We start from the raw sequence: 23,212 nt of genomic DNA on the forward strand, positions 1-23,212 counted from the left end.
CAAAGTATCAAATAAATACCTATATACAACGGATATTATTGAAATAAACGTAATTGACAAAAAGAGAAAACTCTCTACCAAAGTAATCAAAACTCAGCCGCAGGACGACACCGCATAAAGTCCCCACGCTCCTACTCAACGCTGAGCAATCACTTAAATAAAATATTTCCACAAGAAGACACAAACGCGAGTTCGCAAACCGCAATGCATTTTGCAGTTTACTGTAGAATCCTAAACACACAACTCTACCGTAACATAAATCTGGGATATATAAAATTAGGTCTACTGACATCAACCAGGAGTAGCCATAACTGTACTCTGAACGAAAGAAACGTAAAACCATCGATAGATTTAAATAACACGTAGCACATTTCAAAAACGGCCATTACACACGAGTAGCCATCACCAACATAATTATGAAATACATATGGACGAAACTCCTCACCTACGGCGACGACCAACGACATATAACGAAAACGTTACCCTATCAAGACAGAAGATACGAGGACTCTCTCTCTCTTGGACTCGTATAACTGCTCATTTTCACTGAATATTTTTAACTCGACAACTACGAAAGCTTACACCAAGACAAAATAGGGAACAAGAAACCTGGCATCATTGATTTTACTATGTTTAATCAGCACTTAAATTCATTGAAAACAAAACAGCAGAATCAGAGGAAGGAAGCAGACCGCCCTTCCCAACCGTCAGTTGCTCCGCCGTAATTAGGTCCCCTCCCCCATCCCAAAACACCACAAACCGCCCCATCGAAACCCCTCACCTCCCCCACTAACCAGTTCCCCCACCTGACTCTCACTTGACTTCCGGCATTGCTCCTGCATTGATCTCTTCCCAAGTCAAGCCTTTCCACACTGCTCTCACAGCTGGTGATCACTAAGGTGGTCCTTAAGATGAACTTTTCCTTCTATTTGGAAATTTCTGCCATTATGCGAATCGGTGACCGCTAAATCTTTATCGACCATTCTTAGAGATCGTCGCAAACACTCAGTTTAAATTGTCAACTTTGATTAAGAGGGAAATTCATATTTGACCTTCATTCGATTTTTCCTCAGTGTTTAAAAATCGGCCGATAGCCACTAAATTGAAATCATAAAAAGCTGTCTTCTTCTTTTCGTTATTCTAAACTGAAGCTCAAAAAGGAATAATTATAGTTCAAATACTATCATTTATTCATAGGCAGCGGCTTTTTATTCTCATCACACGTAGAAAAAAACGCTTAGTTTTTCCATAGAATTTTATTTTTACTCTACCAACGTTTCGCCTTTACAATTCCTGTTCAGGTGGACCACCTTCTGGTGATTCATCTTCCACGGTTAACTCTTCTCACAAAACGATGACCGATACCACCAACTATATCATCGCACTGGCTGATGATAAGCTCGGTTTTTACGGTGCTGGGGTGATAATTCTGCCCAATGCCCTACCAAGCACGGGAGAAATTTGCCCTATGGGGTCGTTGCCTGCGGTTATGGTTGCGTTTGTAAATTTCATTTCCCTTCCCAATGTCCCAATTCAAGACGCAGCATACCTTCGTCACTCGCCATTCTCTCTTAAAAACTAGTGCTTTAGAAATGATTTCGCCTTCTTGGTCTTCGGTCTGAAGAACAGCTTTTTAAAAAAGTTATAATTATTCACGATATGAGCATTGTAGAAACGTCAGCTGGTTCCAAATTCATGTGCATTATTTCCAATTTCCACCTTTAATCCAAGCAATGTAGGGAATGTTCTGATGGTGGTTTTCATAATGAATTTTCACGAACCTGTCAATGCAATTACTTCATGTTATCTGAGCAAAAACTTTAATTAGCTCTTTGACTTTAATTCTCTCATGGAGAAACCATTATCGTACCTTATGAGTCCTCTCTCTCAATCTCTGATTGTCTGACGGGGAAAACTGACCCGTCCAGCAATTGCTGCCCCTATGAATAAACTCATGTAAGTAATAATGTAACATTGTCACAGAAAAATGGTAGCAAAGGCCTTCGAGATAATGATCTCTAGATTATTCAAAAACCCCCTCCACCTCCTCCCCGGATACATACTTTGAAGAGTTTTATGTGTATGTGCAAATCTGTTCAATAATTACATAAAAAATAAAAGCATTAATTTTGGAACGTACCTTGTTTAACTATTTTTTCGAAACTTTTCCCGATACTTTTTATACAAACATGTAAGTGTCTACACTCACTTTAGAGTTCTCTAAATTTATAGGTCTCAATCAATAGTTTTTAGAATTGGATCCTATTAATTTGGAAAAGAGAGGAAGGAAGACACATGGAAGAAAAGAAATCCTGGCTCTTAGAGTTCGTGTGGTGTCCACTACTACCTATAATGTTACTGAAAATGGAAAGTTGCTGCCTATAAAATGATTCGTATTAATAACAATAACATCATTTAAACCTGAAGTACTACTTTTAAGACTTCAGTGCGATGAAAGAGGGATATTTTTATTACTTATTAAATTAGTCGCTTTCGGCCGATTTTAAAATAGCATGAGGAAGTTTCGATTGGCGAGCTCCGTCCACATTTGAATTTCCCGCGCAGTTTTATTGTTATTTACACCCAAAAAGTGCGCGTAGCGACCGTTAAAAATTATTCAAGAACTCAAGGGAGGTGATTTTTCTCATTGGTGGAACACAGATTGGTGAATTGTCCCGAAGACATTCACAAATCCTAGGAATAACGCCCTTGGACCGAATCACCGATATTGGAGGTTTTAATGTCCGATGGTTTTTTATACCAAACCTTCTAAATCCAGTAGATGAATGAACACATATTCTTTTGACAAGTACATCTTCGATGGGGTGGATTTTTCATCTAAACTCAAGGTGGGAGTACACAAAAATGATTCTTATACGTATCACTTATGTAAGTGTAAGTAACATCACAGACAGACATCATTTTGGTCAGGATCCGCTGATACAATTCCTGAAGAAAACTAGTTTTAAAATAAGGTTACCCTGGAGAACGATCTCTCTTAGTCCTTAAGAAGAGTGTTTTATTCCAGAATGTTTTGAGTGCACTATCAAGGCCCACATTTTAACATATCAGACGGTTTATATCCTAACCCTAATTTTAGGAGCACTCCACGAGCACTTCCCCATTTGTTTAACGGCGTAGGCCAGAATGCAGGCTTTCCTTCATCAGAAAATAGACCATGAATATAGAGAAAGCCACGACATTTTGCATACCCTACAATCTATACATCTACTTGGTTTGATATTTCGATGAAGTTGAGAGGGATGAACTAACTTCTAATCGATTACCCTCATCGCTTTACCGCTCCGTGCATGAGTCACATTTGGCGTAAACCAGTTGTTTGACCGCCTCTATTGTCTTCTCACAATTAGTGGCGTGATGATCGTGACTCATTACCATTTTCGTACTTTTTTTTGTCTCGCTGTGATTATTTCTGGTCTAACATTCTAACCAGAAGATTTTTGAGCTAAGTAATTGACTTGTGCACAAGCGTACGTGTCTGGCTTGTGACGAGTAAAGAGGACTGACTCGAAATTGAAAGAAAATAAAGACATCCTTCCATTGCCACCACCCAAAAATGTTGATGAAGAGTTGACGTATGCAATAGTGTCTTCAGAAACAGTTTCTGGCAGCTTTCCAATTTGGAAACCCATATTTTTAATAACATGAGGAATTTTTTTCGTGTAATTCCGCTGTAGATAAAATCTTTCATTTTTAATGAGTCTGTGAAGCAAATATAATGTTTTAGTATAAATATATTGAATAATAGTGGGAATACTGTAAAAATGAGCAAATTTGTACGTCTTTGACACTGATGGCAGTTACTTATCATGCATCACAAAACAGGTAAACTATTCTCGATGTATATTTTTCAAAGCAGTATTAGCGAGTGCAAATGTATTCATATAACGCTCAAATAGTGAGAAGTGGAATAGATCTCTCGTCAACTAAGCAATTCATTGTGATCATTGAAAACATTCTCAGAACATGACCTCCGGGAGGGTTAGCAGATATACAGATTCATGCGGGTGCATGAAGATATCCGTTAAAAATCTGATGTTCGAGAAGTGACAACATCTCTCTGAAAATATTCGCTGAAAGATTATTTTACGTCGTAAAAAAATTCCTGCCACATGTGATTAATACCGGACTCTAATCACTCGTTTTATGCAATAAATAAGTCGATAGAGATTCATAATTTTCATTTTACACTAGAGAAATTAATTTATTGCAAATCATGACAATTATCAAATCTCCTAATTTATTTCTCTAATTTGTTCGTCATATCTTATTCAGCTGCTAAAATAATTATTCAACCGGTAAATATGACTTATGAATGATGGAAAAAAAATTAATAAAGATTGGAAGATTAAATTAGTCACAAGCTTTTCCTAGTCACAATTGCCTCTGTGTCAATAAACCACTCATTTACACTGAGGGGGTGGACAGCCATCTCATCGAAACAGTGTATATTCATTTGGGCCCGGGGACACAGTCCATGGCGTAGTAGCTTGCTCAACTGTAATCACAACCAAACCAAATAAATATTTTTAAACCTAAGAAATACACTTAGTGGATGGTAAATGCTCACTAAAGTTTCGTCCGCCAAAACTATGTACTAAATAGCTGCATTTAAACATCTAAAGAAAAATCATACGAAGTGGACAAGGATAACGAAAAAACAATATTAACATCTAAATTATTAGATTACGTGGCACTTCCAACGAAAAGTATTTATCGGGAAGACGAGTAAGCAGATGACGACACGTCCAACATCACGCTAAGGAAATACAGTGAGAAGCTAGCTGATTAGATCTTGTATATAAATTCGATTCGGCTCGCACATGCTGTAAGTGTTAAAATTAGTACGTCAGTTCATCAGATGACAACTTGCACATTGATTCAATATAAAATGCGTCTTAATAATTGCATATTCAAAATCACTGCTTTATTCTCACGTGATTTTTCGGCGGTTTCCAATTCATATTAGTGCAATTATGAGAGCATATTTTTTCTTGTGGATATCAGGTCAAAAACTATTTTATTTGAATATATTGTTGTTTATAAATGTAAGATTTGAAAGTTCACTTGCTTTTTAAATCTTCATCATGAAAGAATTTCTCGGGTTATCATAAAATCCGAGAGGGTAGTACTGAGATGGAATAACAAAATTATAACGTCACTGTTTCCATTCTATGCATTCAACTTTATCAATTCGCCCAAGCTCGCATACTCCCTCTCAAATAACCCCAGCATTGATGGAATATAAATGGTATTTTTCAAAGATTTTCACTGCCATATTCCGTTACCATTGGGCTTGTACGTCAGTATTGCGCACCTCATGAAAATAATCCTAAAGTCACGAAGTCAACTGGCGCCATAACCGGAATTCCATCAGCCTAAAAGATGATCTTAGCGGCACTTGATATTCCCAGGAAAAAATAAAACATAAAATTTTCCCTTCTTTCACAAACTTGCCAAAGAATGAGTATGAAACCAAAAGCACTCGTAGTGATATCATAACTGTCAAGCACCTTCCTAAGCTTGGTAATCTACCCTAGGGTTTCGCTTGAGAAGTCAACCGTGGACAAACTCAAAGAGACCCTTCTGCGTGTGGTAAAAATAAAATTTCACAGTATGGAAAAAAAATGTGTGCCGCACGTGAGGGGAAGGTGATGAGACAACAATCCGAGAGTTTACAAGATCTTGAAATAAGCTTAAACCGCCGCCGCATCGCGAAGTGGCCGACGCACCAGAGAGCAAAAAAAATTCTACGGTGCTCCCGCACCACACACTGAAGATATTAGATAGTAGGCTCAAAGGCCGATGGGAATTATTCATTTATCTTTGGAAAACGTCCTAAGGAGATAAGGGGAAAAAGTTACCCCACACAACTCGCTCATATCTACAAAAACGACCATGTGGGAAGAACGAGACAGTGCCCTCGAGGATTCCAGTATTTCTACCGTAAGCATACATTCCCTTCCCTCATTGCACATCTCGCGGTTTGCTCACGATTCTTTCTTTGTTAACTCTCGGTTGAGCAGCGCTAAATCGTCGGACACGCATCTCATGGCGGCTGGCCGAAAAGTAGATAACTCACCGATCCGTATTCACGCACACGGTTCCTCGACGGAGAAGCGGATAATGACCTGCTAACGGTGGAAAGGAGTCTTCCGGACCAGGAGTATCTCCGTCGAGCCTGCGGGGAGTGGGAGGTCGGGGGGGCCAGGAACATGCCCCCCGCGGTCACCCCGGCTGCGGAAGTCCCGCATGTGTGGCCGGCTGCCAAATCCCCGACGGAGTTCGAAGGGCGCTCGTGGAGCATGGCACCGACTCAGCTACCAGTGCGCCGGCGCTCCCCGCCGCGGTCTCGGAAGAGAGGGGTCTGCGGCCCGGCTTCGAGGAATGAGTCTTCCGTGAGACGGCGGGAAGTTCGGACAGGGTCGACACGCGCTCAATTCCTTCCCCCGTTCTCTTGAGGGTGACCTTTTTATACGATGAACTCCGAAAATCTTCGGGGTCTGTGGGAGGAACACTGTTTCAGGACGGGGAACGTGCCGCTACGGGACCAAGGGATCGAGCGGTCGAAAAATCCAGTGGGTCGGAAGAAAAAATATAAGGTCGGAAAGGACATGGGATGAGGAGAAAGGCACTGACACTCAGACCTCACCCTGCTCTTTCGGCATCTCAGAGATTTCCTTCCTGCGAGAGGCGACGGAGGCGAATCGGAACGGACTGAAGATCGAGTCGAGAACTTTATTTTTTTCCTCCACCGAGGACTCGCGCAGGCGCAATGCGGTCCCGGAGTCGTGATCGGGAGCGCACTGCATCTCCCCCACTCCGCGAAGCCCTGCGACCGTCGAGAGAGTTTTCTCTCTATCTTTGCGTGTCTGCGTGTGCGGCGGGTCACGACAAAAGTCGGGCGGGTCGACCGACGGGCGCTCTAGCTCTTGGAGCTCGCCGCGCGAGAGGCAACCAACCGGGAGGGGCGCGAGACACGCACATTTGGAGAAGGGAAAGTTGCGCGGGGCGGCGCGGTGGGAATGAACACATCCGCGTTTTTTTTTCTTACCTACCCCGCCCCTTCCCACTCCATCCCTGAGGCATAAAAGTTTGTCAAGGACGCTACCTATTCCCGATAATCAGAAAAAAAACTCGAATGTTTTCCTCTCCACCTCCTGCCACAACGGAACGTTCATAATTCGCAGCCCCCACCTCCCTGGGCCAATACGCCACATCACGTCCAAGGATTTGTCAGAGCGTTGAAAATGAAGTATGTACCAGAGCAGTAAAGGACTTAATGAGGTAGCTTTTTAGGTGTAGTAAAAAATAATTCCACAGGTAACCAAAACATCATTTCGCAATAAAAAAAAGTCGAAGGGAATTAAAATAAGCAAGAAATGCATTTTTAGGTACAAAATTTTCTGCGAGTAGAAATAGGTGAGGCATGAGAAGATTATTTCAATCGCGCTCCAGCTGCCACCGATATCAATATGGGTGTAGGTGGCTAAGCATTTTGAAAAGAGAATTAATAATTACAATGATAAACTATTGGATGATATCGTCAGTGAAGGAAATGAGAAAAGAAATTTACGGTTAAGTTTATGGCATCCCACTGGTCGCAATACAAATGCGGATTTAGGTCTTATAGATTATAAAAAGAATATTTCATGAGAGGACGTGTGGTTTTCAAATAAACTCGTGTTTTGGCTTCTTTTTCAAATTTCACCATGAAATATTCACGTTTTGAGTCGGAAAAGAAACCAGGGAGGTGTTACCCCATCAGTAAGATTCTTGCGTTGGCAGTAAACCTGAAAGAATTTTAATCGCCAGCTTGAGCGCGGGGAGCTGTGTTATGCATCGGATGCCATTAATCCCAAGACAGACCCCGACTCTTGGTGTATAAAATGTAATTATTTTAAATTAAAGGTTATATAAGCTATTTTGTGATTGCATGAGAACTGTGCGTGAATAACTATTTGTGAAAGGATTAGATGGCATCATTCTCATCGGTCATTGAAAACTCTGGAGAAGCATTAAATATTTAAAGGTATATATTAAAAAACCGCTCCCATAAAAATCATAAGAGTATGAGCGATAAGAATTTAGAGTAATAATTCCTTTTTCAGTCTCTCCTTCAGTAAATTGGCTGGTCTTCGTGAAAATTACTTCATCACTTTTCACTCCTTTGTTTTTTGCGTTGAGAGACGCTCTTTACAGGCGGGATTCATGCTGGGAAAAACCACGGTCGGAAATTAAGCGCTTATGAAACGCAATTCTTAAGTGAATTTTAGAAGTCGCCCACTTTGATTCGCAGGTTTAAAACTCCTGAAATTACTCATGAGGTACTGTTTCAATGACTTGCCTTTTCCATAAAAGGTCAGGTAGGCATGAAAAGTGTATTATAACTATCTGTTAAGACCTTAGTTACAAATTCCAAGAAACTGCGGGAGATGTCGCAACAGACTGGACCACCTATCCCCCCCCCCCGCGTGCTGAGTACAATTTACGGTGCTAAATATAACCCGAATCTACATTACGCAATACCCCGCTAGCCTCCTTTGCGGCGGCATGTGGGGTATTGTGTATAGTATGTAGATTCGGGTTACATTTAGCACCGTAAATTGTACTCAGCGCGCGTATACCTAATGGAGATTGTTTACTTTTATTTAAGCATGGAATTTCAATTCAGAACATTTGCCATAGCTTTTGGTTTATGATAAAATGAATCGATCAAACATAAACTAGAAACTAAATTCCATGGCTCCTTTTCAAAAGTTTTCTTTCTCCTAGTAATATGTATTTCCTATTGTTGGTCAACTTACAGTGGAAAAATTAGTGGCTTCCTCATAACGGTGAATTTGGATGGAATATATTTCCCAGAAAATTTCGTCATATATTTTAAGTATTTAGCATTCCGCAGATAATTCTTTCGAAAAGTATTTCCCAGTTGGGCATATTTCTCCCCAGCCTCCCCTACTCTCCTGAATACTCGTGATCCCCAACTATAAATATTGGTTTTCGGTAATATTGTACGTTCCTGTTATTCCGTGCCAATGGGGCCAATTTTATTTTTTTATCAGAACAATAAACACAACTGAGACTCGAGAGGCCACAAAACCTTGATTATATAAAATCGATTCAAGTATGCCATCATCGTTAACATACCGTCATCGCATGAATTCTATCAGGTAAGAATGATGGCGTGCCGTTCCTCAAAAACGTTTGTTTCGCCGCTTGAGCGATCCCCATCAGATTGTGAGCTTGTGTCCAATCCACGAAGTTGTAACGGTGACTGAGTTTGAGTGGCTCGAATCCGGCCAGTTCCAGTTCCTTTACCTTGTAGGCACGTCACCTGCCCGAGTAAATGATCGAGACTTTCACGCATATACTTGCTCCAGTCGTCGACCGTGTTCTCGCAGCTCGTCTTCAAACCAATTTACCGATGTCAATTCCTTGGCTCAGTAAAATAATAAGCGACTTAGCAACCAAAGAAAGAAAGACTAGCTCGAATGACAAACGACTTCCGAGGAAATAGGTTCCGATACGGATGTGTACCTTCTTGCAGCACGTCGACTTATTGTACTTTCAAAAAATGCGTTAGCCCAAAGCAAATCTTCAATTTATGAGTATCGGGGCGAAGTGGTTCAATGGGTAACATGCCCTTATTCTGGAGGGATTAAACTTTTTCTATCGGTCCGACGCAGACTAAAGATTTGCCTCTTGCATTTATATTGGATTTATTCATTATATAATCTATTTTAAATGTTGACATTCACTTCATCCTGATCATGTACCCAGAATAGGGCGCGAAACTTTGAAAGAAAAAACAAATCAATCGACAACGAGAAGCTGAAAACAGATTCGATAATCTGGCAATTGGTCCCGAAGACGGTAATATGATAATTATTAAACAATTGTACCATAGTATCGTAATAATTATTATACTGTCATTAAATTGTAAATCATTCAGAAAAAAATTCAAAATAGAACTAGATAACAGGATATTTGTAAAGAAAAAAAGTCAACATGGGTCCTGATAACAGGGAAGTACCTGGTTTTCTTATCATTTTTGTATACCCACCGCTGATTTTCGATGAGCATCGTAGGCTGATAACTGCATATTACAGATAGGACTGAAGACAAGATCGGATTTGGGCAACCTATCACGGGAAATGAGATTTTAATAAACAGAAGAATTTAACTTCTATTCGTTCAAAAGTATTTTCATTCGAAACATATAGTATACAAAGGTTTTCAATTTCAAAAAGTGGGCCAAACAACTTTAATTTTTCCTTCGGCGAATTGATATTGAAATAACCCAATTTTAAGGGATTTTATTAATGTAAGTAAAGCTGTAGGAGATTGGGTAAATATGAAGTTCAATATCATAATAGCCTTTTGGACGTCAATGTTTAAATCTTTGGTGGGATGTCCGGACCAATATCCAGACCTTACCGGATCCACGATAAGGAAGGATGATCAGAAGCCACAGGTGCACTTAAAGACCCAAGATAACGCATTGGAATAATTCTTTTTCCGTGAAATACTTCCAGACGAAACCCCTAATGATTCAATTACACCATGAAACAACGTAATGAGAACATTGGTTTTCTCATCTAAATTAGTAGACGTGGTAATCCAATGAGTAGAGTGTTGGTCTACTGACCGGAGGGCACAAGTTCGATACCAGGCGACACCTCTGGGTACCCTCATCTTCATCCAAGTGGTATGATTTTTCGAGTCCCAGATCTTTCTGAGAAACTGTAGGCGGCGCAGGGAAAGGAACTGGCCCCCATATCCTGATGTGTGAATGTTACCCGCCGTTGGATTTAACACTTAATGAGCTCTATCCTCACTTATCAAACCGACGGGTCCATAATTGTGGATTTTTTATCTTATTAATTGAGTCACTGTTTTGCGAAGAGTGTCACTGGCCGATAGCTATGACCTATGAAACAATCAGATGATTTTGGGTTCGGACAAACGATGATTCTAGTCGTTCCTTAAGTGTAGCCTACCAGCGATATTTAATTTTGATTCCCGAAACATTCTATCGTTCATTCTCTCATTACCATCATTAAAGTTTAATTTTTACGATGATAAGAAACAATTCGCGCTTTTCTCTGTTTCTTTCATTGTTTGCCAAAACGTTAAGTATGATGATGTCGCAAGTGTGCGACATGGTTTTCCCTTCCTGGCTCCTCCAAATACCCACCCCAAGCAATCAACGACGCATTGTTGCAGGTGTGCAGCATGGTATTCCCTCCCTGGTTTTCCCCAAAACTCCCACATGACCAACGACAATGTTTCCAAGCGATCAACAACAATGGTATTCCCTCCCTGGTTTTCCCCAAAACTCCCACGTGACCAGCGACAATGCTCCTGAATTGGGTATAAAAGCCCTGATCGCGGGGCGAAAAGCAGTCAGTGGTTATCTGGCGGTGACCGGTAGGGCACGAAGCTTCGGCAGTGTTGCGCTTGTCGCGACAGCGTGTCCTATTCTTGACTCATCTTGGACGAGGGCTCCGCCCAGGTTACGTTCGTCGTGACCGCGTCCAACCTGCCTACACCCTTTCCCAGGTAAGGGTCAGTTGGTTATCTGGTGGTGACCGGTAGGGCACGATGCTTCGGCTATGTTGCGCTTGTCGCGACGGCGTGTCCTATTTTCTGACTCAACTTCGGACGAGGGCTCTGCCCAGGTTATGCTTGTCGTGACCGCGTCCGCCCTGCCATACTCCCTTCCCGACGGACGCGCGTTGGTGTACTGAGGGTCTAGCCATCCATAAGTTGCGTATATCTTTGTAAATGGTGCATTTTAACTGTATTTTGTATAATAAACGATTGTTTGGGTAACACTCGGTGTAGTAATTCTGGCTTTCCCCGATACCCTTTGTGTCGCACCATTAGGAACGCCCCTTGCGACATATTGGTGTCAGGTGTGGGGTCACGGTTGGACTGGTGATTTATTCAGTGAATGCGATAGTTATCATAGATTTTCATGTTCCCGTGTACCTTTTTAAATCGGAAAATTAGCCCAACCAGCGCCCACCATGGGTATCGGATAAACTCGGAGTATGAAAAAATAAATTAATTAAGCACCCTCAAAATTTTAACGTAATTAGCATTGGATTAAATTTAGCGATGGATGGCCTTAACCCTCATAGACTTGGTTACTATAACCCTTTTCTCTATGGGGATCGAGATGGTGCGGGGGCTAGCGTACTGGCTTCCCACCCAGAGGGCCCGGGTTCAAATCCCGGCGGTGTTGAATATTTTTCAGAGGTATCTCGATCCCTGCTTGAGGTGCTTTGTGGAGGGCACTTTGAGTGAGTACGCCGTCCGTCGGATGGGACGTTAAGCCGCGGACCCCTTGGCGCCTTTCGTAAAGAGTAGGCTAATGCCGACGCCGGGTTTCTCTCCACCCTTCATCCTTTCCTATCCATCCCCTATGGCGCAAATGACCTCAGCTGTCGGTCGCCTCCCCTCAAAACTACTACTACTCCCTTTTCTCTATTATCAAGGAACCGTCCCTGAATTTAAACTCGGCAATACACTCGACTTCACACCTTCGGTTAATGTGTTAGAACAGCCGGGAAGTAGCACGAGCCCCCAAAATGTTTGCGGAGAAGCTGCGCAAACCGCCGCTATTGGCAGCCAGTTTCATTTAATTCCAACGTTTAGCGGTGAAGATGAGATAGGGGTTGACAAATTTTTGGAAAGCGTTCGTATTGTAAGTCATCTTAGTGGTTGGAATGAAGCACAGACCTTAGGAGTTGCTCAACTTCGGCTTGGAGGAACCGCAGCGGATTTTGTCTCTGCAAATCATCACATATTAGGTTCATACGCGGACTTTTCCATTAATCTCAAAAGGAGATTTTCCCTTAAGGCCTCTCCAATCATGTTAGAAAAAATATTTAACACTTGTGTACAAAAACCGCTGGAGAGCGTCGCAGAATTTTCAACCAGATTGCGCAATGTCGCCCGTAGGCTACGCGAGTCATGGGGCGAGATTGATTCAGAAACAGCGAAGAGAATGATTGAAGGTAGACTTCTCGCGCAATTTTTAATTGGGCTGAGGGAAGAGATTGGCAGGTTTGTGTTGGTGCGTAATCCAACGAACTTGATTGAGGCAGAAGGGTTCGCAAGCGTTGAAGAAGCTAGCGTCAGAAATTACGCCGTCAATAGAGAAGTAAATTCACCTCAACAGTCTCATGCGTGGTTGTGTCAATCGCCCCATAGGTGGCCGCCGTCTCCAAATATAACGCCTTGGTCAGGGATGCACGCGAATCCGCCAAATGTTGCAGGTTGGCAGTTTCCCGTGGAACAAATTAACGCCGCGCAGGCTGTCGGGAGGGGTTCCCAAGTAAGATCGGTTCCCCCGGTGCAAGGAGGGGCACCAAAGGATAATCACGGCGCACGCGTTTGCTTTCGCTGCGGTAAAACCGGTCACATTGCTCGAGCATGTAGACAGAGTGAGAGGGGAACGAGGCCGTCTTTGTGTTTTAATTGTGGTAATGAAAATCATTTCTCTACAGATTGCCCGCTCGTGATATGCGGCATCTGTCAAAAGACTGGCCATCTTCCCAAACGCTGCCCGAGGCGCGAAAATCCCTTCGTGGCGGGAAACGCCGATCTCCCGACCGGGAGGTCGGGACAGATTTAATTCTAGCGGTCACTCCAGAAGCGGGATGGACAATAATAGTGAAAATTTTAGGGAAAGATTACAATTTTCTAGTGGACACGGGAGCAGCCGTTACCATCATTAACAATAAAAAATTTCCGTTTGGCCAATTAAAGATTTCTGATTACAATTCTCGAGTGCGAAGCGCGTCGGGTCATCCCTTACCAATCATTGGACAGAGTTGCGTGCCATTTTTGATCGAAGATAAATTATATCCCCATGACGTCTTAGTAGTGGATTTGGGGGAAACGAGCTATGACGGTCTTCTAGGCCTTGATTTTATGGTTCGTTACGGGAAAAGTATATCGTTCAATAAACGGAAAATAAGAATGGGTGAGGGACACGAGACGGACCTAAAATCTAATACCGTAACATCACAGATGAACGAGCCCAGAGGCGCCCATGAAATTGGAGTTTCGGAAGAGGTCAAGGCGTTTGATTCTTTCATTTCTAGTATAATTAATGGCAATGATTCGCAAATGGCCACGTATGATTTAGCATTCCTTGAGGAAAAAACGATAAGCGACACTAAAAACCAAAGTGCTCTTCCGGCAGAGATAATGAAATGTAACTCGCGAATAAATAATAGTATGGAGGGAAGTTGTTTTCAAGTAACGATGGAGGAATCGACAGCGAAGGACGATGGGAATAAGGATAACGGATCTCTAAATAAGGATTCAGAGAAATTAGCAGAGGTGGCGAAGGCCGAAAGATTCATGGAGAGGGTGCCACCCGCGTCGCAATCAGGCCGCACCGCTAGGGACGAAGTTATTGGCGATGTCTTTGAGGTTTCCACCGACTCCCGGTTTGGGATAAAGGAGTTGGGTGATGATTGTGGTTTTCCGCCAGTAACAGAGGATCGATTTGTTGTCCCCCGGTGCGACGAAGTTATTGGCGATGTCTTTGAGGTTTCCACCGGCTCCCGGGTTGGGATAAAGGAGTCGGGTGATGATTGTGTTTTTCCGCCAGTAACAGAGGATAGATTGGTTGCCCCCTTGTGCGATGGAAAAGTTCGCGAAATTCAGACCGGCGCTAGTAATGGGATTGGTCGATCGAGCAAAATTATATTAGAGGAATCTATTAGAGTACCGCCGTTATCCGTTGTGTTGTCGAAGGTAAAGAGTCAGATGGCTGAAGGCGAAGAGGTGCGAGTCGTGGAAAGCGAGAGAGATTTATTTATTCTGCCGAGTATTGCTTCGGTGTCACCTGAAGGCACCGTCCCCATATTACTTTGTAACATTCGTAGCAGCGAACAAGAGTTAAAAAAGGGCTATATAGTCGAGGTAGTGCCATTCCGGGAGGAAGTTCAGGCACCCCTCAGTAACTGGGTAGACGCTGAGGACGAAAACTTCTGGCCAGACTCTTCCGCGATGAAAAGACTTGTCGCGAGTCAATGTTAGTGAAGTTCCGTCCGAGGCGATGGAGCCTCATGAGGGGAGAGTTTGCATGGCAACACCCGAGAGTCTGGTGAGGAGGACCGGGACGATCCACTGGAGGATTGGTGGCTTTCCTCCGAAGGAGGACCCCCGGAGGAAAGGCCATCTCTCATCCCCGCACGACATCTCAACCAGCCAGAGGTTGTGGGATTGGTGAACCAGTACGAAGAGCGCCGGTTCCGTTGCTGGCGGGATGCAACCATGCGGGAATTTGAGGAATCCTGGGCATCCACCTCGCATGGACTCTCCTCACAGGGATGCAGACCGAACTCAATCGAGAACTCGTTTAGTTCCCCAGAGTCTCCTCATTGTGCTCCCCTACAGTGTAGACTCCCCTCTACGCTTGTAGAGGCTAAGGTTGGCCCTAAAGGACGGAAAAGACATAATAAGGCCAGACGATTTCTATATCGACGTCGCCGGGCTCTAAGAGTGCAAGCTTCCCAAGCCCTCACGCCGAAATAAGTGTTTCTATGTTTAAGATTGATAAGTGTTTGTGCATTAGGGTTAAGTGTTTCTATATTCGAGATTATTAAGTGTTTGTGCATTAGGTTTAAGTGTTTCTATGTTTAAGATTATTAAGTATACCCTGTGTTAAGTGTACCAAAAAGTGATTCATTAGTGATCTTGCTATGTTGCCCTTAAACCAGCATTGGACCAATGGTTGATTGTTAATACAAACAATTTTGGACTCAGAAAGAAAAACTCTCTGTGTAAAGAACTCCGTAGTCGTTTTGGATTCCAAAGAACGTGGTTATAAAATGTGGATTTTCTGTGTTAATTCTAAGTAAACGGTGAATATTTTAAGGCAAATACATCCGTATAAATAGAAGATTGGGGTTGCATTTTCTGGCAGGTAAAAGATGCGCGAGTCAAATATATCTAAAAGAAGATTGCTCAATTGGCCGGTGATAAGGATTGGCCACTGCTGTACTGCAGACCGAAGAACTTCTCACTCTGTAACAAATTAGTTTTGTCCCTCTCTCCCGGCATTCTTCCCAGCTATCCCATGAAGCCAGATGACTCAATACTATGGTGATGCTAGCCGAGTATGGGGTGTTAACACCTTCTATCCCTGCTCCCGGTCTCCTAAAAAAGGCAACCCAGGGAGCGGAGCGAATGAATACACCAGGCTTGGTCTTTACGGGCGTCTGAGGAAGTGATGTTTTACCCCTTTACAAGGTGGCTCACGTTAAAATAGCGCGGCACTCTGGAAGGATTGCCCTGCTAGTCATTTTACTCATGCAACAAAGGAGTCAGAAAATTACGATTTTTGAGGCGCACCCCTTTTCCGGCCCCATCAGTAGATGGCGATCAAAATATTTAATTGACCACAGATTCACTTTACCTGGCGGTGAGTGATTTCAAAATGCAATTTGTAAAAATTGCTCAGAGCTGTGGTGTGCACATAACTAAGGCCCCCTATGCAATTCACAGTTAGAGTGAGAAGCTTGGACGTTAGTATGACAGTAGGTTTTGAGAATGAATGGTCATACTTTACCTCCCGGATGCTCAGCTGATGATGGCTTCCAATACCTGCCAGGAATAGTCAGCCGAAACCAGAAAGATAATATTCTTAACATGCTGAATGTGTCCAATGCTCCACTGTTCTCAAATTTGTATTGTGTCGTAAACAATTGTTGTTTTCAAGGGAAAAACTGATTGTGAAAAACTTTTCCTGCTTACCTTGCTGTTGAAAATTTTCGGGTTATGTTCAAGTGCTCTATAATAAGTTTTGTATTTTTAATTTGTGTATGTTGTTTTCCTGGAATGGTTAGACCCTTGATTTTATTTGCTGCCGGGGTAATGTCGCAAGTGTGCGACATGGTTTTCCCTTCCTGGCTCCTCCAAATACCCACCCCAAGCAATCAACGACGCATTGTTGCAGGTGTGCAGCATGGTATTCCCTCCCTGGTTTTCCCCAAAACTCCCACATGACCAACGACAATGTTTCCAAGCGATCAACAACAATGGTATTCCCTCCCTGGTTTTCCCCAAAACTCCCACGTGACCAGCGACAATGCTCCTGAATTGGGTATAAAAGCCCTGATCGCGGGGCGAAAAGCAGTCAGTGGTTATCTGGCGGTGACCGGTAGGGCACGAAGCTTCGGCAGTGTTGCGCTTGTCGCGACAGCGTGTCCTATTCTTGACTCATCTTGGACGAGGGCTCCGCCCAGGTTACGTTCGTCGTGACCGCGTCCAACCTGCCTACACCCTTTCCCAGGTAAGGGTCAGTTGGTTATCTGGTGGTGACCGGTAGGGCACGATGCTTCGGCTATGTTGCGCTTGTCGCGACGGCGTGTCCTATTTTCTGACTCAACTTCGGACGAGGGCTCTGCCCAGGTTATGCTTGTCGTGACCGCGTCCGCCCTGCCATACTCCCTTCCCGACGGACGCGCGTTGGTGTACTGAGGGTCTAGCCATCCATAAGTTGCGTATATCTTTGTAAATGGTGCATTTTAACTGTATTTTGTATAATAAACGATTGTTTGGGTAACACTCGGTGTAGTAATTCTGGCTTTCCCCGATACCCTTTGTGTCGCACCATTAGGAACGCCCCTTGCGACAATGACATTAAAGCAGCTCGTAATGCGATGGTGTCAGGTAAAAAAAAACCTAAGAACTGGAAAAAGTTACTCGTTTTGCTATGAATATCAAAGGTAAATAAGCTCAGAACTAGGAAAAGACTGGTCACTTGCCAGCATTCCGTGCATTTCCTTAATTCCGCCACGTAAATCTTACTTGCCACCAATGAACTCCTCGCTTATCATTCAAACAGGCCATGCCATAGGTTAAAGACAGGTTTTAGTTTGGTATTCATTATATTGAGTATATCAGATAAATAATTTTCCAAATTATAGGCTTAAAAATAGACCGAAAGGAAAACAAATGAGGAAGCGCTAGGTATGGTGGGCGAGAAGAGGGGATTGTTGTAAGAAATCCTAAGGAGGCAGGAAAAATGGATGAAAAGCATTTTGATCGGAAGTTGGATGTTACAGACTGAATTAGAGGGGAGAATGTTAGGCAAACGAGGAAAGGTTAGGAACAGAATAGGGATGTTGGACGGGATAAAGGGAGGAAGAAAGTACACAGAGATGAAAGACATGTTGCAGAGCAGGATGTAGGGTTGTTTTTTGTTAGGAAATATTTATTTAGTTGTTCATTATCATCATTAATCATTTAATCCTAAGATTGATTGACTGTAACTCTACATCCAACCCTATCTAATGCTAATTGGCTTAATTCCTGGTATTTTTTGCGAAGTACTTTCTTCTTCATTTTTCCCATGTATTAATCCCTTGGCCTTCCTCTTGGTACTTTTCCCTTTATATTTCCTTCTATTATATTCTGCACGAATCCATTGTGCCTCAGGGTGTGGCCAATCCATCTGGTTCTTCTTTTTTCCATGGTGTTCCATAAGATCCGTTCTTCGTCTATTCTTCCGCACACTTCTTCATTTCTTATTTTGTCCGTCCATTTGATCTTAAACATCCTCCTCCAGCACCAGGTTTCGACGGCTTCTAGTCTTTTCTGGTCTACTTTTCAGATGATCCTCCAGCCTCCAGATCCTTCTGCTCCATAGAGTGCAACGCTCCATACGAATTTTTTTCACGTATTGTTTCCTCGTCTGTAGTTCTATCTTCTTGGAACACAGCAGCTGTCTTTTCAATGTGAATGCTCTCTCCGCTTGATGTCTGTAGTACTTCTTCTGTTCCATGTGATGGTACTTCTGAATAGGTGAAGGAATCCACTCGCTCTATTTTTTATCCTTTCAGTGAGAATACTTTATTCCGTATCTCTCTTCCACATACTACGATTTTAGTCTTCGTCTTGTTTATATTCATATTGTATCTTTGTAGAATTTGATCCAATACGTTTAGTGACCTTTGAGGATCCTCCTGTTTTTTTGCTATCATTGCAATAAGGTTGGCGAAGTGTAACACCTTTATCTCTTCTCAATTGATCCTAATTCCGTTTAATCCGATGCCTTGTGCTTCTCCTATTGCCTCCTGCAGGTGCATGTTGAACAATGCAGGTGAGAGGTTGTATCCTTGTCTAACTTCTTTGTTAGTTGTAGCCTCTATATAGCTTCCATCTCTCATTTGATTTGTAGCTACTTGCTTCTTTTATAGCTGATAGGTTATTTTTCTGTCATTGTAATCTATTCCGAGTTTTTCAAGCAGTCCAAACATCTTGTTCCATTCCACATTTTCGAAGGCTTTCTCCAAGTAGAAGATTAGGTCGTTGTGTCCATCCAAAAACCTACCTTAACCGGTGGATTACCTTAAAAAAATTAGTTTGCATAACGTTTCTCTTGTGTTTATATTGTTACCTGTATCATTTTTTATACTCCATCCCTGTTTTTTCAGCTTCACCAAACTAAACATGCAGAAAAACTGAAATTGCACAATTTTTACTTTTTATTCCGATTCCGCAGGTTCATTTATCAAAATAATGAGGCTAGATGTTTCCAAATAAGAAATGAATATTTCAGAGCTACTCTAGAACATTTATGTGTGTCTTGAATTCCTTGTTCGTATAATAGGTCATCGTCGATAAACTTGAATGAACTAGAATTTACCACTGTAAAATATTATAATGCTAACTAGTATTATAAGTTATATTCTTGTGCCTCATGAATCGCTGCATTGGCGGTGACAATTTGCTCACTTTTCATTTAAATTTACCCGATAGCTTTCACCATTTTTTCTATGATTTTCTTCCTTCTTTTGCCCTTGTTTCCATAAATGTCAAGTAGGAACTAGGTTTCACCAGTTAAAATTGCCACCTATTTTTTAAGCGCCAATTCCTCTAATTTTCAGTGAATTCCCTGATGGCACGACTATCAATCAGATAGCTAAAACATCATCTTAGAGATAACACCCGGGTAAAATATTTACAATTTTTGCTACCAAACGAGTGCTTACCCTGCTAACTTCTCATTTAATAACTAATTTTTTTTTAAGGTAATCTACCGGTTAAGGTAGGTTTTTGGATGGACACAACTACCAAACAAATATTTTATTACTCCTAACAAAACACAAAATCCATCATCCTACTCTATATCAGGTCCCTCTTCATCTCTGAGTACTTTCTTCCTCCCTTCATCCCGTCCAACATCCCTATCCTGATCCTTCCCTTTCCTCTTTTGCCCAACATTCTACCCTCTATCACAGCCTTCAACATCCCACTGCCGGTCAACACCCCCTTCATCCACTTTTCCTGCCTCCATAGGATTGCTCCCAACAAACCCCTCTCTTCGCCCACCATACCAAGTACTTCCTCATTTGTTTTCTTCTCTGTCCATTTCACCTTCTCCATTCTTCTACACACCCACATTTCAAAAGCCTCCAGTCTACGTCTATCCTCCTGCTGCAATGACCACGTTTCCGCGCCGTACATAGCTACGCTCCATATCAAAGTTTTAACGAGCCTTTTCTTAATAACCTTACTCAACGTCCCTGTCATCAACTCCCTCCTCCTTGTGAAAGCCTCTTTGCCTAGCGCAATTCTTCTCCTTACGTCCCTAGTACTTTGACCGTGTTGGTCCAAAACACTACCGAGATACGTAAACTGTTCTACCTGCTCTAGTTTTTGCCCTCCTATTTTAATGTTAAGCTTGGCCTTTTTCTTTCTAGAAAATCGCATAACCTTTGTTTTATTAATATTGATTCTCATCCCATACCTGTCGCACTGAATTTCCAATTCACTCAGCAATACTTGCAGCCCCTTGGCTGACAGACAAACTAAAGCTTGGTCATCAGCAAACCTAACTGATTTTACAAATTCCCCGCCCACTTTCATTCCTACCTCCAGTTCTTCCCATGCATCTTTAATCATTTCCTCTGCATACAGGTTGAACAGCAATGGTGATAATGGGCAACCCTGCCTTACACCTCTTCCTAACACTGCCCAACCGGACTCCCTGTTCCCCACTCGTACCTGAGCAGTCTGAGACATGTACAGGTTGCGGATTAGCCTCCTTTCCCTCCAGTCTATTCCTATTTTCTACAATATACTCATTAGTTTTTCCCAATTCACTCTATCAAACGCTTTTTCGAAATCTACGAAACAGGCAAATACCTCCTGGTTGTGTTCTATATTCCTCTCGATTAATAATCTCATTACTGCAATGGCATCACGCGCATCTCTCCCCTTCCTCAACCCAAACTGATCATCCCCTAAGTAATCATTTTCCCTACTCTCTATTCTTTTGTTTATGATCCTAAGAACAACTTTAGCTGCGTGGGATATCAAACTAATTGTCCTATAGTCCTCACATGACGTGGCCTTTACCTTTTTCGGAATAGGAACTAAAACTGATCTCACAAAGTCTTCCGGCCAGATTCCCTCCTCATAAATACTACGGATCAGCCCATATAGCCTCTTCCTCCCACATTTTCCTAAGCATTTTAAAAGTTCCACGGGAATGTTATCTACCCCCACGGCCTTATTTAGTTTCATCTCCCTTAATGCCCTTTCTATCTCATTGTCTAGTATGCCTGGACCTAAGCTGTCCTCCTCTACGTTATGTTCCTTTTCTATGTCTAACTTTGTCGGTCTGAGTTCTTTACTATACAGTTCTTCTACATATTCCTTCCATCTCTCTTGGATCTTTCCTGTGTCAACTATTACCTTACCTGCCTTATCTCTAACTGCTATCGTTGATCTCCCTTTCTTACTTCCCGATAAAGATTTAACTTTGCTGTACAGCGCACCGATTTCATCCTTCCTCTGCAGACTTTCCATATCCTCGCACTGCGTCTTCCACCATGCTTCTTTTGCTTTATTTGTTGCCCGCCTCAATTTATTGTTCAATCCTTTGTACTTCATTTTGCCTAATTTTGTATTTATATTCTTCCATTTTCGCCGCTCATCCATCTTTGCAATCATCTCATCCGTGATCCATGGTTTCCTCCTAGTCCTTTAAGCGTTAACGGTTCCAATAGTGTCTTTTGCGGCTTTAGACAACCCTTTCTTGATCATTTCCCATTTTTCTTCGATAGTACTAAGCCCTTTACCATCCTCCATGATTTTCTCAACCGCCTGTTTGTATTCCTTCCTTTTCAACCCATTTAATGCTTCTACATTCCATTTTCTAACTCGCCGCCCCTGCCTTATCTTTTTGAAACGTACGCTACATTTCATTACAACTAAATTGTGGTCAGAGTCCGCATCCGCTCCCGGGAAGCTGTGGGAATTTATCACACTGTTCCTAAACCTAAGTCTAACCAGGATATAATTTAGCTGATATCTTCCTGAGTCACCTGGCATTTTCCATGTATACCTGCGTCTTTTGTGGTGTCTAAACCAAGTGTTGGTGATGACTAAGTCCTGTCTCCTGCAGAACTCAACTGCTTTCTCCCCGCGGTCATTCCTCGTACCTAAACCGTAGTCCCCCACCTCATCACCATCCCTTCCTTCGCCTACCGTCGCATTCCAATCCCCCATCACTATCAAATATTTCCCTGCAGGAACACACGCGAACATGTCCTCTAACTGATCGTATATCCTATCGACCTCTTCTTCCTTATGGTTGCTCGGTGGCATGTATACCTGAATAATAACTATGTTCGTCGGTTCTGCTTTTATCTCCACTAGTAGTATTCTATCCGTTACCTGCTCTATGTTGACTACGCTTCTTCCTACCTCTTCATTTAATACTATGGCAACCCCTCGTTGGCTCTCGTCCCCACCGCTGTATATTATTCTATACTTATCACTCCAGTAATCCCCGCTATCTTTCCATCTCACCTCGCATTGACCTAAAATATTGATATTTCCCCTTTCCATCTCTTGCTTAACATTCTCTAATTTCCCTGTCCTCATATTCCACGTTCCTATTCTAACTAATTTGGTCTTCTTCCCCTGCGTCTTCTGTCCTGCTGCTGCTGGTTTTCCCTTGCAAGGATTTCATGGGATGACGACTGCGGAAGCCTAGCCTCCCCCCTCCCGGGCAAGACACACGGCCGATTGGGCCGAGCCCCGTAGTTGCCAGGACTCAAAAGCTCTGTATAGTCCATCATGTTAATCTAGGGAATGATAATTCAGGTGGTTTCCCGTTGCCTTCCTCAATAGTGTTTTTAACGTG

At 42.6% G+C, this 23,212-nt stretch overlaps 1 protein-coding gene across 3 annotated transcripts in view; it reads right to left on the bottom strand.

Annotated features, from left to right (window-relative positions):
- Nedd4 (E3 ubiquitin-protein ligase Nedd4) overlaps positions 1 to 6,574 on the bottom strand; it is a 95,017-nt gene extending 88,443 nt beyond the window's left edge. The window contains exon 1 of one of the 3 annotated variants that reach the window (XM_071589862.1): positions 6,104 to 6,574. In XM_071589862.1, the coding sequence (XP_071445963.1) occupies positions 6,104 to 6,328 (225 nt within the window). In that variant the 5' untranslated portion in view covers positions 6,329 to 6,574. The remainder of the gene's footprint in view (positions 1 to 6,103) is intronic. The other 2 variants (XM_071589853.1, XM_071589879.1) reach the window with 2 other exon arrangements.
- Positions 6,575 to 23,212: the final 16,638 nt, after the last annotated feature.

This window comes from Hetaerina americana, unplaced genomic scaffold (genome assembly GCF_022747635.1).
Source record: "Hetaerina americana unplaced genomic scaffold, ioHetAmer1.1.p SCAF_1, whole genome shotgun sequence".
Taxonomy (NCBI): Eukaryota; Metazoa; Arthropoda; class Insecta; order Odonata; family Calopterygidae; genus Hetaerina; species Hetaerina americana.